The sequence below is a fragment of the Rhinolophus ferrumequinum genome, chromosome 14 (genome assembly GCF_004115265.2).
Source record: "Rhinolophus ferrumequinum isolate MPI-CBG mRhiFer1 chromosome 14, mRhiFer1_v1.p, whole genome shotgun sequence".
Classification (NCBI taxonomy): domain Eukaryota; kingdom Metazoa; phylum Chordata; class Mammalia; order Chiroptera; family Rhinolophidae; genus Rhinolophus; species Rhinolophus ferrumequinum.
In genome coordinates, this window is record NC_046297.1 from 56,560,334 (window position 1) to 56,575,118 (window position 14,785).

General features: G+C 39.1%; 1 protein-coding gene across 1 annotated transcript in view; it reads right to left on the reverse strand.

The window, feature by feature from the left end:
- EXT1 (exostosin glycosyltransferase 1) overlaps positions 1–14,785 on the reverse strand; it is a 268,648-nt gene that overhangs the window by 10,788 nt on the left and 243,075 nt on the right. The window contains exons 5-8 of the mRNA XM_033126112.1: positions 9,031–9,163; positions 6,510–6,628; positions 5,128–5,223; positions 407–496 (exon numbers count right to left, since the gene is read on the reverse strand). Of these exons, the coding sequence (XP_032982003.1) occupies positions 407–496; positions 5,128–5,223; positions 6,510–6,628; positions 9,031–9,163 (438 nt within the window). The remainder of the gene's footprint in view (positions 1–406; positions 497–5,127; positions 5,224–6,509; positions 6,629–9,030; positions 9,164–14,785) is intronic.

Sequence of the window (14,785 nt, forward strand, 5' to 3'; positions counted from 1 at the left end):
TGGGACTGTTTGCTCTGTCTGGACAGTGTGTTTTCAAGATAATGTTAAACAGGTACCCCCGGCCCCCCAACACCTCCCCTTGGGGCTTCAGCATACCTGCCAGCAGCTGTGCTGTTTAAAAAAAAAAAAAAAAAAGAGGGCAGGCAGGAGAGGAGAGGTGAGGTACAGCCATGCAAATGAGGAGCCAATTAGCAGCGAAAACAAAAGGGAAGATGCCCTCATCAGGTTGCCAGGTGGTGGCAAGGTGCTCACAGGACCTGGGTTGATTAAAACTGATTCTGCAGGAAGTTTCGAAAATGTTTCTGATTCAGCCAAGGCACCGGGAAAAGAAGCGCTGGCACCTGGAGGTTTGGGGTTACGCCCGAAGAGCCCACTCACGGCCCGCTCCCCAGAGGTGGGCGCTTACCTCCGTGGTTGAAAGCACGGTGTCCTCGTCAAGGCTGAGCACAGCATCTGTGACGATGTTGTCGTAGGGCAGAAAACGGCTACTCATCACCTGGGAGGAAGCGGAAAACAAGCAGGAAGGAAGGAATTAGGAAAAAGAGAGATACATTTTGAGACTTTTTTTCAGGACCAGTTCCTCATCCTCAACCTTCGGAGAGAAGGTCCTACCACCCCGTCACCCGTCAACAGGGAAGACGTCCATTACTCATCAGTGCAGAATTATTGGCGCCAGAATTTGGCGTACCTACTGTGTGCAGACACCTTGCGAGTCAAGAGAGCACAAAGGTAAAGAGGACATCCCCTGTCTGCAGACGCAGCACGACGCAGATGGTCAGGCCTAGCCTGATACGGAAACTGCCAGGGGAACAGGAGATGAGCAGATGAAGGGTTCACAGGAGAAGGGACATTGAAACAGGACCCTGATGGAGAGGAATTCAGCAGCTATACAGGGAAATGAGGCAAAACAGAGCTGTCAGGAGATGCAAAGGCCCAGAGGAGAGAAGCAGTACTCCGAGGCCAGGAAGGACTGGATGCACGGAGCTGCGCGTCCAAGTGTGGGACGTCCAAGTGTGGGACACATGCCACGGGAACAGTGAAAAATGTTACTATTCGTTTCTTTTAGCATGGATTAGAAAAAAGTGGATACTCACATACAGTAGTCGCTATAGCAATGAAAGGTAGTAGTCAAGTTATTTAATAATAGTTTCATTAAAACATAAAATAAGCTGATTTAAAAAGAAATTATTAGATAGACAATATCACAGATGGCCCACGGATTTAGGAAAATTGCGAAGGTAGTATATGAGTAAAGTTTGGGCAATTCCAGGATAAAACGTGGCAAGCTACGTGTGGGGGATGGGAGCTTGGGAGACAAGAGGATCAGATGCAAAATGGAGAGACTGCTCTGGGACAGACACAGCTGAAACCTTTGTGCTGAATGTACCATAGAATAACGGTAAGGATGATGATATCACAGGATTAACTCACAAGCTTTAAACATTTACAATGTGCCAATGTTTCAAGTGTTTTATGTAGTTCCTCCCATTTCGTATTTATAAAAACCCCATTTTATAGGTGAGAAAACTAAGGCACAGAAACATTAAGTGTCTTGTCCCGAGTGGACCCCACCAGCATTTCACCCCGGATGGTGTCATTTTATAGGACACCTCAGCCAATATGCTCGACTTGTCTCAGGTTTGAAAAGGACCTCAAAAGTGAATTTGTGGCACATACGGCAATCTCGCATTCACCACCTTCGTCTGGAAGTCACAGTGATCGTTATGACAACCTCTCGGAATTCACACTTGGAGACTCAGGAGAAAAGACACACTTGCCATCAACTCTCAAGGCACCAAAGCCACAGAATGAAGCAGCTAGACTCTGACGACAAAGGGAAAAATGGCAGACACTCCAATCTGGCTGCCAAGAGTATATTCTCCACAAATCTGAGGACTCCCCGCCCCCACCAAAAGATGCCCAAGCTATATTTACATCAAGAAGCCAGTTCATCCATAGGCTTCGTTTCAGGTTGGGTTTACAGGCCTCTGAGACTACCAGAGGGCTTATGACTTTAAAGGATGGAAGGTACCCACGCCAATCCATCTCTGGCAGCTCCAGGAATGTATCTACAGAATAAATGTAGGTCAGAATAAAATGCATGTCAACTGGGTCAAGTTTTTTTTTTTCCCCCTTTCTCAGGCTTTCAAAATAAAATAAAACACAAAGCGAGCAGCAGCCCCATATACACGGTATTCAGAAATCTCAGCCTGAAGCAATTCTCCCGATTCTGTTTACACGTCTCCTGACTAACACAGAAACCATTAGCTGCCAGCTTAGCGATGCCCTGACCTTTCCCTTGTTAAGCCTACAGGGGAGAACTGCAGAGACAAGGCCTATAAATTCAAAATAGAATTTTGCAGCCAAACCAGCAAACATATCAATTTTAAACTCAAGGTTAGACATGGAGATCTGAAATGGGGAATGCGAGGGAATGTGGCTTCTTTTCCATCTGGTGCCCAACCACTGGTTTTAAAAAGATCCATTTCCTTTTTCCGAACTTGCTTCATCAACAGGGATTAAGAGCCCATGAAGCAGCCACTACCAAATTCTAGTGTACAAACTCGAGGCTCTCTTTCAAGTACCCTGCCTCAGCTACATCCCAAAAGTTGAATGGATTAGCATGAAAGGAATCCAGGTACTTACAAATCCTGAGGGAACCGAATACTCCTCATTAGTTCATTTAAGAAATATTTCACCACCACGTAGCAGCCCAACCCGCTCTAGAATTAATAAATATGACTAGGGAATGACCAAGACTCAAGAAGTTTATTACCTAATAGGAAAGACAAAAAAAGTCCATAAGTAATTATACGAAACACAATGAACACCTACCACTTGCATCCACACTTCTGAGTCTATTTACTTACAGATCATCTGATCCTTTGCGCTACACTGTTCGTTAGGGATTATGATTGTTTCCATTTACTGAAGGAGGGTTGAGCATAGAGAGTTACATAACTCACCTTAGGTCACACAAAAGTAAGTCTGACTCATGAAATAAACCGTAACATTATAATGCCTCCCAGAAGACTGGTTGACAGTCACTAAACCCTTGGTGTATAATAGGTACAAGGCTAAACACCTGAAATGCAGTATCTCATTTAATTCTTAAAATAGGCCCAAGCCTTGGCCCAGGTTCCCTGGAGTACAGAGCCTGAAGCAAGACTCAAGCGCAAATGCTTTTCCAGGTGGTGTAATCCCAGGACAGTGAGAGAAAGGGAAAAGGAACCACATGCCCCATCGGAATTAGTGGACGCTAGGACTCAACAAGTGGCCAGAAGCCCAAATATAGTTCTGGTTGGGAGAATGTCAGGTATCTTACAAGACACATAAGTGCGATAAAGCCCACGAGACAGGTACTACTGTTATCATCAGCATCTTATAAATAAACTGGGATTCCTCGCTGAGAGTAGAATATAAAACCAATCCATAAGTCTGTGAATAAAAATGCAGTACTAACCAAAAGTCAGAATGGCTCCTGGTGAGTCCGTCAAATTAGATCCTTTTTGAATATCCAGACATATTCAAAGGAAGTCATCTACTAGAAGGAGATCTAGTCACCCACGGAAGCATAAAAAACAAAGCATCCCAAAATTCAAGTTAATCTGACCACCGTTCTGGGTCTCAGGCATTGCAATTAGGGAGAGAGATAAAAGGGGTTGTAGGCAGGAGATTTTTTGTGGAAACACACCTATTCATAAGGGTAAGTAAGAGAGATGCCAGGAGGCACGTGATTATTCTAATTCCTCCTTTTCTCATGAAATGCTTACCAAGCAGCTCTCTGATAATCATGGTGCTTGAATCCAGTCCTAAGAATGATATGACTATATCTGCCATACTTCCCACTGTGTTCCAACATGTTGCACAGCACCCAGCACACAGTAGGCACCCATACATTGGAAGTGACTAGATTATGCACTGATCATCTCGTCCACGTGATAGTTCCAAGTCTCACTGTACTAGGGTGAACCACACGAAACTGTCACTTTTAGTGAGTCAAATGATGATTTCAAATGGTATAACCTAAGAAATCGATATTTTGTTATTCTGGCTCAAAGGCGTTTTACTTAGTGTGAGACAATCTCTCTGGATCCGACCCATTGGGGACTGAGAAAGGAAGTCTCTTAGGTGACAATGCTTCACCAATCTCAGTTGAGTGACTAATTTCACAATGGATAAGATCTCCAAGAAAGCAACGAGCGGAAGCCAGAGAAACAAGATGCTCACCTCTGGCTTCCGACAGTGGAAGAAGTTTGAAAGAGGAGGTAGCATGTGACCAGGGGCCTAAAGAATGGATGGGAAGTTTGACAATAGAGAGGAAGAGTTGAGAGGGGTGGTCAAGACGTACAGCAAAGTGGGAAAGACAGAAACGAGAGGTAGGAAGGGACACAGTGCGACTCAGATAATCGTGAGTGGGCCACTTTGGTTGGAGGACAAGGTCCGTAGGGGAAAACAATGAGAACGACGACTGGGAAGGCCCCCTAAGGCAAGAGCACACAAGGCCTCAAATGTTGATTGGAAGCATTAGCGAGGAGAGTCCCTTGAGGGCCCTGAGATAATCCTTCAGTTCTCGGCGAAATGAACTGAGGAATGGAAGCTGGGAACCAGCGAGGCAGCACTCGTGAGAGTCTGATGGAGACACTAAAACCAAATTAAGGTGGAAATGTCCTTCTAAAGAGAAACGTGAGGAAGAAGCACTATCCTGAAAGACACGACTCATTCAGAGTCATCAGCTAAGCAAACCCTATGCATCCATCACCACCGTCGTCAGCAGCCTCATCTCTTTCCACATCATTTATAGAAAGACTGCTCTGGACAGGCCCTGAATTCATTTAATCCTAAGAGCAACCCTAGGAGCTGTGTGTTGTGATTTCCATTTTGCAGATGAGGAAGCTGAGAAGGAAAGGGTCACAAATCTCCTAACGTGTTAATAGTAGGGACCCAGGATGCCCTATCTCGAAAGCCCATGACTGTCAAAGCTGAGGACATTCAGAGACAGGTACAGTTTTAGAAAATATCGTCCAGGGCTAGCAGCTCCCGGGAGCTGAGGGAAGACATCTAGGGCCCATTCCCAAAGTGCCCCACGGGGAAATGAAGGTCCCATGGTGGCTCCACCAGTCCTACCTTGCTTTCTCCTTCAATGACGATGACAGGCACAGCAGTGGCAGGCCAGCGGTGCTTGGCTGGTAGGGGTTTGTCACAATTCCATAGAACTATGATCTGAAAGGAACAAGGGATCATTAGATGGCTTGGTAAGGCTGGATTTATATAAGGCTTCCAACCCAACGTTTCTTCTCCTAGACACAAAGAGAGAGAGGACGTGGAAAGCCAAGCAAGGCAGGATGGCAGACATCAAAACTGATTTTAACTTGAGCCCAATCCCACTCAAACCTTCAGAGCCTGATCGCTTCAACAACTACTAAAGAGAGGCGAAAAAGAGTCACCTAACACACTGATTGCATCAAGGGGATGAGAGAAAGCTGGAGAGAAAAAAACAAACAAAACAGTTTCAGGGTTGCAGGATCTTAATAAAGTGGTTTCCTAAATTCTGATCATATGACGATGAATGAGATAACAACACTGATCGAGTTAAATACCAATGTACGCTGAACATCTCAATATCTGCTATGACCTTGCACTCCACCAGGCAATGTGGGAGACATCAAAGAATCCAAGATAGAACTAGCATGAGCTCATGTTTTGGATTCTCCAGAATGGCTGCTGATTGTGTGACTTTAGTATTTTTAATAAGTGTGTTTTGTTCAAAAATGCATACTTCAACATGACTTCATGCTTTCCTCATTCTTCTATAAACTAATTTACAAATCAGAAACACCACTGGTAAAAAGCATGGGAGTGATACTGATTGGGAAAACATTATTGCCATAGATATAATCTGCTCCCAATTTTATAATTAGTCACGATTGCTGTGAAGGAAAAGTTGATACCACTTGACACCAAGTCTGTTTCTTCATTGAAACTTCATTTTCTGGGTCCTCCCAGTGGTATTTCTGTTATTTTAGCACTTTGGAATTTAAAAGAAAAATAATGGGCTTATTATATATTCTTTCAAAAATGTGTTTGTGTGTGTATATATATGTATGTGTGTGTGTGCATATATATACACACGTATATATGTATATATCTGTGTATATATATGTATATATCCATATATCCATATAAATATCTACATATAAAATTTTACATATATATAAAATATGTTCTTTAAAAATGTATAATGTGTTGATATATATATATATTTTATCCTTACCCCAGTGCAAAGATCTCTTTGCAATCCACTTGCTACCTGTGGCAGATTTCATTTCCAAGAACCTCTAAGTTGATGAAAAGGGCATAACAAACAAGGCATGATAAATGAAAGGGGAGTAAGAGGACATGACATTAGATGAGCCCCAGGGAGCAAAGTGTGTAGCAGGTAAGCAGTGGGAGGCTCTGGTCCACTAAGCGGGAGGAGGCAGGTGCTGCTCTGTCAGCCCCCCACTCACCTGGGCACAGTACTGGGATTTGGCTGCAGCCACGAGAAGTTTCAACACTGGCTGGGACTGAGAGACCAGGGGGGTCACTGCATGGATGACTGCAGTGAATTTGGAGGGGGGCTTTAAACCTGAAACAGAAAAGGGAGAGGAGCCTAATGAAGCACTGAAAAACAAGACTTGGAGAATTTCTCCTTGCTCCATTGCCTCACCCTGGAGCTAATGTTCCCTTATAGCATATTATTCCTTCGCTTCTTATGTCCTGACAGAACAAACACAAGGTGAAAAGCTGCTGGTTAACTGCTGCCGGTGTCTAGAGACCTTGATAATTTACAGCTCAGTGTCCCTTTCCAGGTTCTTCCTTTGATATCCATTTCTTCCCTTGGGGATGCATATCTCTGACCTTCCTTCTGCTTTGTAGGTACCTAAAGGCTAAACACACACACCCCTCTCAAACTCAAGAAAGGGTTTACTCTACTTGCTTACATCTTAGTAAGCATTTAAGTAAATGGACTCTTGCAGTGTATTTCTTTATATCTGTCTTACTCTTAATTATGTAGTTAGGGGGTTTTTGTCTGATTTTTACTATTTCAAATAATAACTGGCAAGTGGTAAAATTAAAAAAGAAACAAACAAAAAAACAGCATCCAGGGCCTGACTAAGCTTTGAATCCCAGTTCTGCCACTTAGTGGTGGTGGGATCTTGGAAAAATTGCTTAACCCCCTGTGTTCTCACAGCTGTCAGATGGGGTTGATAGCAATACTATCAAACGTTTGGGGTTGTTATGAGAATTAAGTGAGCTAATGAATACAAAGCACTTACAACAGGACCTAGCACAGAACAAGTGATCAATCTTTGTTAGCTGCTATCATCTTCACCATCACCATCATCATTATTTTGGAGCGGAAGGCTCGATACTCCCAAGAATCTCTTGTTTGTGTAGCAGTGACATAGCTGAGAGATACAGTGTGTGATCTAGACCTCTGCCAACTGTGTGCTCTGAAGCCTTAGGTAGAAAGCTATCACAAACATGCAAAACTGCCGCAAAAGAGAAAGAAATGAGGTGACATCTCACCCACATGAGTTTTTCTGTAAGAACTCACTATGAAATTGGAGATCAGTTAAAATGAGTTCCAAAACTTCATTAGTTTAGATCCGCTAATTTCACATTTTAGTAGCTTAAATGTGAACAAAAGAGTGCAGGGACATTCAAATTAAGCTTTGATATTGACACAATAAGGTAAGAATCAGACTATATATATATTAAAGGATTATACAAATGTTTGTAGAGCAAATTATATCACCCAATTAGTACTTTAATTGAATGTTGGAAAGAAGCTAACTTTCCCATTATTGAGATACACATTCAAGGTTCTGCTAAGGATCAAGAACAAATCTGATGGAGAGTTCCCTTTTTAACAGTGAGGACAAATCATTGCTTTTTGATTTTTCTATGACATTTTAAGAAGCATCATTTACACATTATGCGCTAACTTAAGATCTTAATTCTCTACAAGAAATATGTAGAAATTTTATCAAATACTGCCTCAATGTGAAAATTACTAAATTCTAAATATATTGCCTGGGGTGAACCATTTACTGATTTTGATATGGTTCCCGTAACAGGTTTGGTTTGGATTAAAGGGTTCTTTGTCACTGGTTGATACTTCAGGCCATGAATTTCTTTAAGTTTCATCTTATCAGCTAAATACGTGCAGCTCAAAAAAGCATGAGATAATTATTGGAGAATGTCAGTACTGGGTGGAAAATCCAGAGTCTTTTTACCACGTCAACTTGAAAGATGCTTTACTATCCCAAGGTTTCTCAAATTTGGAACTGTGAATGAGGGAAAATATCTACTAAGATGTTACTAGAGCAACTGGGGCCCCAAATACAAAAATATCTATGGCAATACAGTAGCATTTTGTAGACTTTTGTCCCTCTGCTCATTTCCTTTTGCCCCATTGGGATTAAATTAAAACCTGCTTGAGAGCAGAGACTGCATCTCATTTGACTTTTTATCACCTAGTATTGCATTAACGTAGCATATAAGAGGAGCATAATAAATGTTGAATGAGTGATAAATTTCTCCCTTGTCATATTTCTTAAATCTTTCTCCTTTCCCTTTATAAATTCAATTTTTCTTCAGTATGAGAGTGAGAAGTTGGGATTGTGAAAAAAAAAATTAGGGCAAGATCTTCTAGCTCTATTTTATATACGATGAGACTTTAAATTATAGCTAACCATTGTCATGTTCAAAATGATCCATAATTTGGGAGCCTGTTTCTCAAAATGAAATGACTTTACTAAACAAAGTGTAGCTGCTCAGATAAGAAAGGTGTTTTGTTTTTTGGGTTTTTTTTTCCCACTTTGCAAAGCTCTGCTGGATTTGTAATTCTTGACCTTGATACACCATTTATGACAGGGCTCTAGAAAGCAATCTCCAATGCACAATAGAAAAATCAAGGGGCTTCAAAGCTTGACAACATTTGGAGGATATACAAGGGTAGCTCCCTGGAAGGAATTCACTTACCTAAATTAGCATAGTAGTAAGGAAAATCTCCCAGATAAGATGAATACTGTGGTAGTACGAACAATCCTCCAGGATGTTTGTTCCATATTAAACTGTTACGTGATATGTGCTTGAATATTCTGTCCTGAATAATCTAGAAAACGAAAACATAGCACATGGTGAGGATGAGACTCTGACGGTATTTGATATGGATAGTGCTCAATCCAGACTGGAGGGATGCAGACACTCAAAGTAGTGACCCCCCCCGCCCCCCAATTCTCCACTTATAAAAATGTCTGGGACACAAATTGAGTAACAGAGCTATGGAGGAGAGAGCAAGAGAAAGAGATGAATTATGGCTGATCAAATTTCCTAACTAAACTTCAGTTTAACCATACATTTTATCTTGTCTTTCTATAACAATGAGTTTATGTTCATTTCAAAAGAGAGTGTGAAAGGTTTCCTGGATGGCTCAGCATCTAGCAGTTGTGTCTGGATCCACATCAGAAAGATTTGTTCCCATTCTCAGAGATGTCAAGGTAGACCATGTGAAGCCTGATCTGGGAGCATACTGAAGGTAGGACTTTGCTCTCTACCTTCTAGTAGAAGCTGTGAGGCTTTGATTTGTTGTTTTAACTCAGGAAGCAGATTTATTTGCTTGTCATATTTCATTTTCCTTTCAAAGTCAACTGTAGGACTTTGGGGTACTGGTTAACTGGAGTTTTCCTATATTTCATCCTAAAAAGTAGTGAGTTAACAATTATTTAAAACATCCTACATAACAGGACAAGAGCTATGGCATATGAAGACTAATAATAGCCAAGCTAGTTCATTAGTTTCTTTGGACTTTGGGACCTTGCAGATCATTAAATTCTACATTCAGAGTCAAACAGTCTCCCATCCTGAATCATTTGTCAGATGAATGTGATTAGTCCACTTTACAGATTTCTGTGTGTCTTTCAAATTCTTGTAATTATACCAACCACTCATTAAAATATGATTTGGCAAATAATTAACTTGACAGAGAATTTCATGTTTTCAGCAATTTCTTTTTTGTATTAAAAAAGAAAGAAAGAAAGAAAGAGAACGCCTGCTTTATATTTCAAGAGATTTAGAACCTAAATCATCATTTTCCAGGTCCCCATTTAATGAAATGTGATTTTTATGTACAGACCATTTTCAATGGAGTTTTACTATTTGCTAAGGTGATTAACACTCGCATCTCATCCCACATGGTGACTAGGCAAGTAATAAAGTGAGCTACATTTGTCTTTGCAAACCTTATCATGTTTATATTTCTTAATGAGAAAGAAGAAAGGAAGCAACGAGGAAAATTAGAAGAACTCAAATATCTTTGTTCACTGATTTCTGCATTTTCTCTTTCCTCCAGATCAAAATTGCTAATTTTATATGGCTAGATAGAGGTTTCTAATATGGTGGACACCTCAGGAATCTACCTAAAATATTAATGTTTACTCGTTGTGGTATAGCAGAGATGTGTTAAAATGTCATTGTCTAGGGATTAATTATGAGAAAATTGTCATGGTTATGAAGGGTTTTTACATGGCTAGCCATTTCACTTTGTACACCGTTTATTCCAGCTGTTTATTATCTGTTCAAATCTACTGTCTGTTTAGTTTCCTTTATAGTTTTTCAATTAGATCCTCTCTTTTTTTGCTGTCCAAATTTATGTACCTTCCAGCATGTAGTCACTTCAATAAGTTTGGATATGAAAACACAAAGTAAATTGACAATAGATATCATCATAAATCTGACCTATATACAAATGGCATGGACTCAGAAATGACACAAAATGCGTCACCACTCACTTCAGGTCTCAGGGTGCTATGCTTCTCATTGGCATTGATTTTTTTGGGTGAGTATCACAACATCGCTATCTTTTAAAATTCAAGGATACAATAATAAGTTATAGTAGTACTCTTCTGAAATACCAATAAGCATTTTATATTCTCTTCAAATGGATCTTGACAGGAAGATATCAGCAAAGGTGTGAAAGCAACAGCAAATGTTGAATTTAAACTGGGTCAAGCAATTGGTCCCCTTTTATGTCTCACTTTTCTCCTTTGTAATAAAACTATAAAACATCGCATTAATTATAAGAAGCTCTCAGAGTTGTTAGGAAGAGCCGCCTGAGTTTTAATTTTTTTGTTGTTGTTTTTTGCCATTAATAAAAAATCTCATTCCTGTGTTCGTTTTCTAGGCATAGATTTTTCCATTTTCACACAGCCATAATATCGTAGATATGTATTATAGATATCTTTCCATATTGCTAATAGTATTCATGGTTTACTTATTAAATGACCAACAATAGTGCAATTTTTTTCCATGCAAAGCAATGAACACATTTACGAATTAAATTTTTCTACATTTAGGATTTCTTTAAGAAATTTGTCAAAGGGTATGACTACTTTTAAAGATGTTCATGTTATTACCAAATATCTTTCTAAAAGGTTTATATCAACTTGCCTTCTCAAAAGTTTGAAAGAGTATAGCTATCATTTCACCAAATAGAAAGATCTTATTGTCCCTCTCCTAAAGCTCAATCCTTCCTATTGCTACACTGGACACCTCCCAGGCTCCCTTCAGGGCACTTAGTACCCCCTCTTATTGTTGTGAAAAAAGACATTACATTTAGAGATTGGACACTTCTTTGGCTATAAGGAAAACAATAAAATATATAGATATAGAGATCGATATAGATTTATATATCTGTATTTATATATATATCTGTATATTTATATTTATATATGCACACACAAATAATACAAGGTTTTTTAATTCAGTATATTCCCAAATAGCACTCTCAGTAATAACAGTATTTTTTATTAATGTGAATTTGATGGGAAGAATGACAGCCTCCTTATTTCTCTTTGTTCTGTGCCATCTTTTTTACAAATAATGGACTACTGGTTATAGGTTACAGTCATTGCATGTTCCTGATTTGGTCTTTTGACCAATGCAATGTTACCTAATACACACAGTGCCACCATATGTCACCTCATTCCAAGCCAAAGCAGTCTTCTATTTCCATTACCTATTGGTTTTACAATTTCATTGTACAACAGCATTAGCAAGACTGTGGTTTAAATGTGCATGGTTAGATAACTGACGAGAAAAATGGAGAATGAAGACTTCATAAAACTCCATGAAAAATGTGCTTTCCAAGCTACCCTGAGTTGTTTTTATATATTATTACAATGTCATGCACTATTCCTGTGCTCACCCTGCTTCTGACTGAGCTATCCCTATGATTCAATTTTCTGTGCCAGGTTACTGTTTTGCAGGGTTCTGACAAATCATGAAATCCATGAAGGAACACTGACTTTATAGTATTCTACCACTGTCCTTCCTCATTATTCCTTCTCAAGTTGCGCGCGCGCGCGCGCGCGCGCACACACACACACACACACACACACACACACACACACACACACACACAACTAAGCTTCTAAGAGCCTAGCTCTGATTAAATAGCTCCTTAATTGCACGTTGCAAAACTAGGAAATGTCAATCACCCTGGCAATACTGTAGTAGTCAAATCCCAAATACTCGTATGACAGAGTGGAGCGCAACAGAATGGACTAATAATTTGACCCTAGCATTGGAGAGAAGGAAGAGGTGGCCTGTTTTCAATTGTGTCTAAACACTACCTACAACTCTAAGACTCCTAATCTCCAAACCTAAGTAATCACCTTCTCACGGCCAAAATTACATCAAGCAAGGAAGAAAGAGTCTGAGTCAGAATATCCAGAAAGCAGGGGGTCTCATGCAATTCGGTTGACAGGTTAAATTGTTACAATCTAATCTTGGAACTATACAAGGATATTTGACAGTTGCTATAAATTTGAATGAAGTATATGGTTTGCAGTGTTTTCAAAACAACTGTGTTGCTGAAGAACAACATGGCTGCAATCCAAGGGGAAGAAAGCCTTTACAGGCACAAAGATAAAAAGAAGTTGACTTAAATTCCTATTCTGATGACTACAACACATCCAACTGTTATTACAGGATAATTTAGCATCAATAACTTAATAGGCAAGAGACCAAATCTATGCAATAAACCATACTCAAAAGAAATGTAATTAATGAGATACCATCTTTCATCTGTTAAATTAGCAGCGTTGGGTATGTGTGTGTTTAAATGATGGTCCTTAAGGCTGACAAGCGTGCAGCGGGAGGGTCTCCCCCAGACAGCTTGTGACCGTCTAAACTGATACAACCTTTTTGAAAAGTAATTTGACATCACATATCAGGAGCCTTAGAAATGCTGAGGTTCTTTGGTTGAGTAATCCCACTTCAAGGACTCTATTCTAAAGAAATAGAGATGTAGTCTAAGATACATGTAGAAGCCACTGCTTAAACAAAGGATCTATATCTGTAAAAATAAATCATCAGAAATAAATAATTAATAGTCAACAATAGCAAATTGGTCAAATAAATAGACGTTCACCAAAGGATGGCATACAGGGTAAAAAAAACACAACAAAAAACATGTGATCTAGGAGTATTACAGTGGACAACACATAGGGCAAAAGGAAAAGGCCAGAAACAGACCCAACGCTTCTTAAAAGTGGCATGTGAAAACACGGAGGAAAGAATCACTGAAGAAGTACATTGGGACAACTACATAACAATTTGTCCTTGAAACAGAAAAAGGTTATACTTTCAATACAGATCACTCATAAAAGTAAATTAGATTAAAAAGATAAATGTAAAAAAATAAACGTGTGTGTGTATAGAAATAATATAAGTGTGTGTGTATAGAAACAAAATTATGGGTTGAAAAGTCCTTTCTAAACAGTAGCAAATAGAAAAGCCACAGATGAAAAGATTGCCCGATCATAAACAAAATAGAAAGGCATGCCAGCAATTGGGGGAAGACATTTGCAACAAAAGAGTCAAAGGGTTAACATTAACGTAATAAGCTATTGACAATGAGAAAAAGTGGGACAACTCTGTGGCCATTTCTATTTCTTTGGGAATTGCCTAAGTAAGGAATATATGAAAAATATTCATTCTTACTACTAGCCTAAGAAATATAAATTAATAGTAATTTGTCATTTTTACAGATGTAGTCCAATATCCAATATTGGGAGTAGTCCAATATCCACTATCCAATATCCAATATTGGTAAAAGTGAATAAACGAAATATCAAACAAAACAAATCCTCTCATGTAAGCTAGAGGGAGTATAAATTAGTTCAATTCTATTGCAGGAAAATCGACAATTCATGTTAGAAATCTTAGCATTCAGCATAGCCTTTGAACCAGAACATCTAATTCAAGGAAATATCCTGAGGAGGTAATCTTGAATCAGCCCAATAATTTTGTGCTTCAACAATGTATATAATAACAAAAAACCAGAAACAATTGTAAATCTTCAAATTGGGGATTCATTAAAGAAATTAAGTGATATCATGAATGGGGTATTATATAGACATTAAAATAATCACAGAAATAATCACAGAAAAATCTAATAACATGAGAAAATATTAACAGCACATTATGAAGCTGAAAAACAGTTATAAACTAAGAATAGAAATACTCCTTTTTAAATTAAAAGAAATGACAACATATTTATACCTTTGCATAGCAAAGAACTAATATATGTGTTTATGCGTGTGTATATATGACAATAGTGATTTTTCAAAGGTAGAATATTTTATTTTTATGCTTTCAGTATTTTCCATTATTTCTAAAATTAACATGCATTTCTTTGATAAAAAGCACTCTTATTTCAATAGGAAAAAAGAAA